This window comes from Panthera onca, chromosome A2 (genome assembly GCF_046562875.1).
Source record: "Panthera onca isolate mPanOnc1 chromosome A2, mPanOnc1 haplotype 2, whole genome shotgun sequence".
Classification (NCBI taxonomy): Eukaryota; Metazoa; Chordata; class Mammalia; order Carnivora; family Felidae; genus Panthera; species Panthera onca.
In genome coordinates, this window is record NC_138340.1 from 17,622,734 (window position 1) to 17,631,788 (window position 9,055).

A 9,055-nucleotide genomic window follows, 5' to 3' on the forward strand; every position below is an offset into this window, starting at 1 on the left:
CCCAGGATACAACTCTGCAAGCCCTCATGTTAAGAGGAGGGGCTTTGGAGGAGACTGAGAAGGAGCACCAAGGAGGTGGGAGGGAAACCAGGAGAGTGGCATCAGGGGACAATGGAGCAAGGGTCATTAGTGCCTGCATAGGTAAAGCTAAGGCTTGAGAGTAACCACCGCATCCAGCGAGGTCTGGTCAGCTTGCAGTGGCCCTGAGTGTGAGAGAGAGTGAAGAAGTGGGTGAGGGAATGACCTTTTCCCAGGCTCAGGTGGTGAGGAGCCAGGGCAACAGGCCACATCTGATGGTGGCTGGGGCCATTTTTAGACTGAGAAACGCAGCAGAAAAGAACCCAGGAAAAGGAGACAGACAGAGCTGAGCGCCTGAACTGGTTGAGGGCTGGGTCCAGAGAATAGGATGTTGTGGCCTTGAAGGTCTCCCTTAGAACTGACTGGGTGGACCACCTCACACTAGCCAGAGTGGCTAAAATTAACAACTCAGGAAATAGCTGATGTTGGCAAGGATGTGGAGAAAGCAGAACCCTCTTGTACTGTTGGTGGGAATGCACCAGTGGAGCAGCCACTCTGGAAAACAGTGTGGAGGTTCCTCAAAAAATTAAAGATTGAATTACCCTACAACCCAGCAATAGCACTACTAGGAATTTATCCAAATGATAAATTTGGATATATTTATATATCTCAGCAGTGAGAATGAAATCTTGCCATTTGCAACCACATGGATGGAACTGGAGGGTATTATGCTAAGTGAAATACATCAGTCAGAGAAAGACAGATACCATATGTTTTCACTCATATGTGGAAGTTGAGAAACTTAACAGAAGACCATGGGGGAAGGGAAAGGACTGACTGGGTGGGTCAGGCTCTAGATGAGGGGTGGTTACTATTATTCATTCATCAAACATTAGCTGAGTGCCTACTGAGTGCTAGGCAGTGCCTAGAGCTGGAGATTGAATGGTGAATACACTATATTACCCTGATTCCTGAGGAGGCCATCTGGGGAGAAGGATGTAGGTGCCTGTCTTCCTTTCTCTTCTGGAGGACTCAACTCTCTTGAGCAACCCTGGCAATGACCTGCCTCTGTGGGTCCCAGGAGAGGCCAAGACATTGTCAGGGAGATGGAGAAACTATTTCTTTAGTTGCACATAAGGTGGACTTTGCCCACTGCCCAGCAAGCCCTGTGAGGCAACAGCAGTAGGTGTGAGGCAAGCCTGAGCCCACATCCGGGCAGGCGGCTGTGATGGGCGGGTCAGGAAGGCTCCTGGTTGGATCTTTGCATCAGGCCCAGGCTGGGCATAAAGGAGGGACTTGCAGGTGGGGAGGAAGCCTACTGGGGACCATGGAGACCCAGAGGGACAGCCCTTCCTTGGGGCGGTGGTCACTGTTGCTACTGCTGTTGGGCCTGGTTATCACTCCGGCCACCCCCCAGACCCTTAGCTACGAGGAAGCTGTGCTCCGTGCTGTGGATGGCTTCAACCAGCGGTCCTCAGAGAAGAATCTCTACCGTCTCTTTCAGCAGGACTCACAGCCCGAGGGAGTGAGTCGAGGAGGGGATGGAGGGGAGGGAGGTTCTGCTCTAGCCAGTCTTGGCCATACTGTCCCTCCCATTGTTAACATTTTGTTCATGTCAGGAACCCCCCTCCCTTAAGTGTGATCGTACCTCTTTCAGGAGACCTTCCCAGAGCTGTTACCCCCATCAGCGCGAGTGCTTCTTGTCTTAGAATCTCTGCTTCTTGCCTTAGAATCTCTATTATGTTGGGGCACCTGGGTGGCTCCGTCGGTTAAGCATCCAACTTTGGCTGAAGTCATGATCTCATAGTTCGTGGGTTCGAGCCCCGCATCAGGCTCTGTGCTGACAGCTCAGAGCCTGGAGCCTGCCTCAGATTCTGGGTATTCCTCTCACTCTGCCACTCTCCTGCTCATGCTCTGTCTCTCTGTCTCTCAAAAATAAACATTTAAAAAATTAAAAAAAAAAAAAGTATCTCTACTGTGTGAAGAGGTGCCCCCCACCCTTACTCTCTCCCATTCAGGCTTCTGGAAGTTCCAGGAACAAAAGTGGGGTTACTGGCCCTGGGATGTGACTTCCCTGGAATGGCTCTGCTCAGCCTTGAGATTCCAGTGGCAATGTTTTGTCCCCAGGAGGCCCCTGCTTTCCCTTGGCTCCCTAAGGGGGAGGTGCTATTCATTAGAGCTTTCCTGAGGTCCTCTCCTGCTCTCTCAGCTTGGTGAGGGCAGGAATGGGCTTTGTCATCCTCACCTCCGTACCTTAGCACAGAGCCAGTGTCAGGCACATAGCAGGGGCTGTTGTAAGGCTACCCTCTTCGCTGGGTGGCTCGGGATGGGGCAGGGAGACAGATTAGTGAAGGCAATCATGAGCCTGAGTCTGGTCTTCCTGCTTGCTTCCCTGACCAGGACGGGGATCCAAACACCCCGAAGCCTGTGAGTTTCAAAGTGAAGGAGACTGTGTGCCCCAAGACGACACAGAGGCCACTGGAGCAGTGTGAATTCAAGGACGATGGGGTGAGGCTGGGGGCTCTGGCAGAAGCCCCCAAATGAGCTGAACAAGAGGCCTCCTGGGAATATTTCCAGGCACTGGGGTGAGGCTGGGAGGTTATGGCGTAGGGGTTCCAATTTGACCTGGAGCCTCCTCTTCTCAGCTGGTGAAGCAGTGTGAAGGGACAGTCATCCTGGACCAGAACAGGGGCTACTTTGACATCAACTGTGATGCGGTGAGTGGCTCCCTGTAGGTTGCAGGGGTTGATGGGGTGGTGGTACATAGAACATCCTATGGGCCAATTAACCACTGTCCCATCCAGGGCACAGAAAGCCCCTCCTAGCCTGGGCTTCTTCCTCAACCTGGGCCTCATCTCCAGGACCTCACAGGCTCTGTGATCCCTTAGTACAGGCTCTCAAAGTGTGGCCGTGAGAACTCGGTAATTTATTAGCAATGCAACTTCTCAGGCCCCATGCAGATCTGCAGAGTCAGATTCTGGGGTGGGGCCCAGCAATATGTAGTTTAACAAACTCCAGGGGATTCTGACTCCTGATAAAGCTTGAGAACAACTTAGAGTAATACGCTTTCAGCTGTGAGACCCTGGGAAGCCCCTTGCTATCTCTGGGCTTCAGTTTCCTCATCTGTTTGTGGGTGTGGCGATTCAATCAACTACATACTCCAAAGGTTGCAGCCAGAGGATGAACTGGGATGGCCCAAGAAGGGGGGTGTCTAGGAGGGGAGGGGTCTTGTCTTGACCCTGGGTCCAGCCCCCACAAAGAAACTGCTTCCTTCTGATGCACAGATTCTACAAGTCAGCAAATTGGGCCAGCTGGGTGAGCTCATCCAACGAGGTGGGCAGAAGATTGGTGAGAAGATTCAGAAAATTGGCGAGAGAATCCGTGACTTTTTTAGCAATCTTCGCCCCAGGCAAGAGGCCTAAGGGTCTGCTTTTCCCTGGCTCAGGCTTCCGGACCCTGCAAAATAAATTTTTGTGAAAGCAACTTCCTCAAGTCTTCAGTTGTACTTTTCTGTCTCCTCCCACTTACCATGACTTGAATCCTGAATTCTGGGAGGACGTGTGTGTGTGTGTGTGTGTGTGTGTGTCCATGCAAAACACAAAGGTGGAGCAGCTATTTCACCCAGAAGGGCACGGGGTGAGGTGGCAGGTCCAGGAAAAGTGGCTCCATTCTCAGGGTCCTTCTCCCATGCCCATCACATGCTTCCCACCAGCCTCTTTGAACACCCAGTGTGACTTAAGGAGACCTACCCTGTGTGCAGTGGTAGTGTGGATGTGCAGAGCTGTTCCTACTCCTATGGAGGTGAAAGCCACTTTGTTAAACACAGAGACACAGGTCAGTCTCATGGCTGGCTGGGTTCTAAGGCCAGCCTGCTGGTACATTTCCCATCAAGTTCCAGTTCCCTTCCAACATCTTAACTCTGGAAAAGCCCACCACTTCTGGCATCTCCTCTGGCGTGGGAAAACTCACTGTTTCTTTAGCTGGGCAGCAGATTTAAGTTGTGGGCTTGTGTTTAGCGATCAAATAGCACCAACATTTTGTACCATTCAAAGCAAGAGTCTTGCTCAGGGGGCTGAAGAGCTCTGGCTAGGAGAGACAAGCAGGGTGACACACTCTGTTGCATTGGGTGTTTCAGACAACGTCCGTGTCTTGACCACTTGCCATTCTGTAGCTGACCCGAAGCACCTGCAGCTCTTTGCTAAGGGCAGCCTGGAAGTACTTGGGAGTAGGCATTCCAGGGAGCAGCCTCAACCAACAATTGGTGGGAGTGGTGGAAACATATTTTCTCTTCCTCACTCCGTGGGTGGGCCCACGCCAAGATGTGTTACACATCTCCCAGGTCCCCAGCTGGTTGTGCCCCTGCAATGACCTGTTCATGAACACCCCCTCTTCTGTCTTCTCTTCCTGCCCCGTCTCACTTCCTTACACTCCCGCTGCTGCTCTCTGTGTTTGTCTCCCAAATAAACTACTTCCACTTGCATCCTTGTCTTAGATCTGCTTCCGGGCCAACCTAAAATAAGACACAGACATCCAGCTCTGAGAGCAACAGGAGGCAGGATATCACATAGCATTTACTGTGTTATCTGTCATGCTTGCTTCTTCTTGGTGCGCAGGTCACACTAAGGTTTTCTGCTTTCAGTGGCTCCCACCTTCCACAGTGTGACCATATCAAGTGGGCTCCACTGGACTTTCCCTTCTGTGACAGCTGCTATTCATAAATTACTGAATTCCCTGTACCAGTTGTGGGCCATTGTTCTTATCACCCTGGAAGCCAGTTAACTGTCTCAGTGATGGGACATGGACTACTCTGATTACAAGGATCTGAAAAGGCTCTCGCTTTAGGAAATGGGTTTTCTGCTTCTACCAAAGGTGTCCATCTTTGTGTGCATTATTTAGTTTTAAAAATTTTCTCAATATTTTATTTAAAAACTAGTTAAACAGGGGCACCTCGCTGGGTCAAGTGGTAGAGCATGTGACTCTTGATCTCAGAGTTGAGTTCAAGCCCCACATTGGGTGTAGAGCTCACTAAAAAAAAAAAAAAAAAAGATATATGTATGTATATATATATATACATATATATATGTATAATATATATAGTGAATATAAAATATGAAAAATATATAGTAAAATAAAATAAAAAATTAAAAAGTAGTTAAACATACAGAACGATTGAAATAATTGTATAGTGAACATGTACTCATCTGTTAGAATCTACAATCACTATTTTACTTTAATTACTTTTGTAGTTGCTTTAGAGTCAATCCTCTGGCAGTTCCTTGGATGGTCTTTGCTCCTTGTGGCTGGTTTTGGGGTAAAAGCAGAGAACAGGAGCCGCACTTTGAGCCTGGTCCTTTTGGGGGAGGATGGCCCCCACAGATGTTTGCGATGAGAGAAACTACCCAAAAGAGACAAGATCAGAACATCTGGTGACTTTGACCTGTGCTGGTCACTGAGGCTGTGGGCTCCTGCCTCCAGAACGCATAGTAGGCACTCAAGAAATGGCAGTCCCTCCCTTCCCTTGAGGGGAGAGGTTTGGCTGATGGATAACCTGTGTTTTCTGGTGATTCCAAGGACAACTTGGGTGACTCCAGACTGGAATGTCCTTAAACACGAGGCAGAGGAAACGTGTTGTCTAGCTGTGGTCTCATGGTGAAAATCACTGATAGGAGCTCAGTGTCTGGGGCCACATTCCCTGGAGCAGCCTCAGGACACACAGCAGGTGAGGGTCAAAAACTGGTGCCTCGTGACCAGCCAGAGGCCTCCCGTGAGCAGAGATGAGGGGGGTCCAGCTGGTCAGCATCTGCTCACCTGGGCCTCAAAGTCATTGTGTTGCTCCAGAGATAAGCAAGACTCTCTATTTGTGATCTCATTGTCAGCTTGGAGATTTTTGCTTGTTTTTGTTTTTAAAGCTCTTGATTGGTATAAGGGCCTCTGAGCAACGAAATGGATCAGTAGTGTGGGTACTGAAATGTTTCCTTGGGTCTATATTATCCTCTTGCTGCTTGTAGACATATTGTTTGTCACCGTAATGTCCCTGTAATAAGAGCTTCAGCCTCAGACCACGTGGGCTCATGGCTTTTATGAGATGAGGGTGATTGAGCAGAGCTCCTTGGGGCACGGGGGCATTTCCCCCTTTTCCACATGTTGCAGCCAGTCAGCCTGATGGTTTTCGTGACCACCAATGGTCTTCCACATTCACAAAGGCCTTTGTGGCATTTGAAAGACACCGAGCGCCTGTTTCTAGTTTGGCCAGATCCTGTTTCCAGGGATGAGGACATGTACATCAGTGTGGTTCTGAGGGGATCTGTGGTCTGGTTATAGTACGTCACCCTGCGGCTGTTCTGGGGCCCACGGGTAGGTCTGGCTAACCACCTCAGGAGCCTGGGGTACTGCATCCTTGACCTGGGGCAGAAAACCGAGCCTGTGGGATCCAGAAGAAAAACCTGAGCTGAAAAAGCAACCCAAGCAAGCTGTTGGTCTGCAGGGGGATAGGCCAGGAGGAGAATCCCTGTAGGAGGACCGGGGTGGGCTGGACAGCTGAACCAGACGTGGTGGTTTCACGAGGAGCCGGAAGGAATTTCCTCAAGCTGAACCTGCAGCCCCTTGGGCTTCTTCCAGGGCTGTCTGCAGCCTTGGTCAAGAGCAGGGAGAGGGCACTTGGAAGCCTCAACCGAAGTTAGCCACTGGGAACGTCTGCTCTTCTCCTCCCCTCCCTCCTCCTTGAGGAAGGTAAAGGGTAACCTCCCCACACTGCACACGGGGAAAAAAGCCCAAACAAACAAACAAAAAAACCAGGAAAAAGTAAAAAACCACAAACGCCACACACAAGGTAGGAAAAGGTCAAATAACTTCCCCAGGACAGACAGATTTGCTAAAATTGCCTGAAAAGAGTTTGGTGAGCTAAACATAGCACAGTATCACCAACTGGGGAATGATCTTTATCGCATAATCCGTTGCACGTTAGGGAATGGAAATTTCACATTGACTAGTCCGATTCCAAAATCTGAATAAGGTCCAAATTGGCAAGCCTCCGCTACAATTGGTAAAAGAGAAGACGGTTTTCTTGCCCAGCGCCAAGCCCCAGCCTCAGAGCCATCCTGGGTCTTGCTTGCCCTTCCTGTCTGCTAGCATGGCCCCACCCCCGAGCCCGTGTGCACCCGGGATGTTCCACTTTTCATCCAAACACGGCTGTGCTCAGGCCCATCCATACTTCCCCTCTACCCTGGGAGTGTTCTGGTTGACGGTTCCAGATCAAAGTCCCAGGGATGCAGAGAGGAGAGGGCCTTGTGTGGGCTGGGTGAGTCGGGGAGGTGGCTGTAACGGCTGTGGCTATCCTTGACCAGATAGAGTGAAGGAGGCTTCTGGATAAGGCTGCCTCAGGCCAGAGCTGTGGGGCACACTTTCTCCCGTGGACACGCTTAATCCAGCCAGTCCCTAAATTACATTATTCCCTTTCTTCTTGGGATAATAATGCTGTAATATTTCCATAATAATGATGGTATAATGTCTGTAATTACAGCATGATTTTGAATCTGATTTCTTTACCTAATGGGTAATCACATCAGAACACAAGAAAATGCTGAATTTGTTTGTTTTAATGAACCTAGTGTGAAATACTCAGCTCTATCTACAAAGGAAATCCCGTTAAACTGCCTAGGGGTAGTGATTTCTAAGCCTCCTTCCCTGTACCTGAGAGGTGGTGTGTTGGATAGACACAGGACCCCTCATTTACATTTTGATGATGAGGAAATGAGGACTCCAAAGTGAGGAAGTGGTGGGTTTTGGATTTTCCATCAGTTCTTTTGGGTTGCAAATTCAGTGTCTTCAACCACAATATTATATTGCTTCTAAATTACTTAATATGAGATAACCCTAGAGGACCAAGGGTCACTAAAAAACATGGAAAGCATAAGGGAAAAATAAGTCCTCCACACTCCTGCCCCGCACCTGGCTGACTACTCCTGGATCTAAGACCTCTAGGGGCCTCTCCATCAGGCAGCACAAGGAGCAGTAGGTGCCTGCCACCTCCTGAGGGCCCAGCAGAGGGCAGAACCTGGTCACAGCTGGAAGGAGAATTTGTGGCCCTGAGCACGTGGGGGTCATGGCCCTGATCACCTGGTGCCACAGACCCATCTCTTGAGGTCACAGCTCTGATCACATGGGCTCTGGTCATGTGAGGTCACGGTCCTGACCATGGTCCTGACCCATCAAGTGGGGTCAGAGGGCCACAGCCCTGAGAAAGGGGCATTAAAATCTCTCCCATCCTTTAATATATAACAAAACCGTTCAGACTGTGGTCAGAGCAATAATTTCCCTTTGCTGTCTCCTTCCTCCCCCCTTCCCTTTTTCCTTCCATAGTTTTTATTTTTTTTTTTTTTTTTTTATTTTTTTTTATTTTTTTCGCAGGCAGAATCACCTTTATTGGAGCATGACCTGTTTGGGGCTTGTAACCCTGCGGTCCCCACAGGTAATTCCATAGTTTTTAACAGGAAGAATGGCAATCAGTTTGCAAACCCCACAAATTGACTATTCCATCCATCTAACTCACTGACTATCTACACCTATGACATGCTATCTTGGCGTCATGCCCTGCACGTGGGATAACAGCCCTGAGTACGTGGGGCCAATACCACATGAAATTGGGTCTCCACATAGGATAGGGGGTCACGGCCACAAAGGCGTTCAGTCCAGACCCCAGTGAAATTGGGTCTCCTGGGGAAGAACACAGGGTTAAGCCCTGAGGACTATAGGGGTGACTGCTCTGCACAAGGATGTGGGGTCAGGGGGCTCAGCACATGGGCTGCACGCCCTGATCACGGGGTCATGGCTCCAGCATGCGGGGTCACAACACTTTCTCCTGAGGCACTGTTCTGACCTCTTGTGGTCACAGTCATGGTTATGTGGGGCACAGTTCCCATTACTTGGGGTCATTGGTCTGATCATGTGGTGTCACCATCTTGATCACATGAGGTCACGGCACTGTTCACCTGTGGTCACGGCTCCCAGTCACATTTAGGAGCTAGAGGCGGGAGTCACT

General features: G+C 49.9%; 1 protein-coding gene across 1 annotated transcript; it reads left to right on the forward strand.

The window, feature by feature from the left end:
- Positions 1–1,269: 1,269 nt before the first annotated feature.
- Positions 1,270–3,505, forward strand: CAMP (cathelicidin antimicrobial peptide). Its single transcript, XM_060630941.3, has 4 exons — positions 1,270–1,543; positions 2,419–2,526; positions 2,664–2,735; positions 3,303–3,505. The coding sequence occupies exons 1-4, from the start codon at positions 1,346–1,348 to the stop codon at positions 3,438–3,440; spliced, it is 516 nt and encodes a 171-aa protein (XP_060486924.1). The 5' UTR covers positions 1,270–1,345; the 3' UTR covers positions 3,441–3,505.
- The last annotated feature ends 5,550 nt before the right edge of the window (positions 3,506–9,055 follow it).

Bases quoted from the DNA above. Each gene is read 5' to 3' on its own strand.
- CAMP (XM_060630941.3), top strand. From the start codon at position 1,346: ATGGAGACCCAGAGGGACAGCCCTTCCTTGGGGCGGTGGTCACTGTTG. The intron at 2,527-2,663 runs GTGAGGCTGGGG...TCCTCTTCTCAG, and splicing joins GTGAATTCAAGGACGATGGG to CTGGTGAAGCAGTGTGAAGG. The intron at 2,736-3,302 runs GTGAGTGGCTCC...TCTGATGCACAG, and splicing joins TTGACATCAACTGTGATGCG to ATTCTACAAGTCAGCAAATT.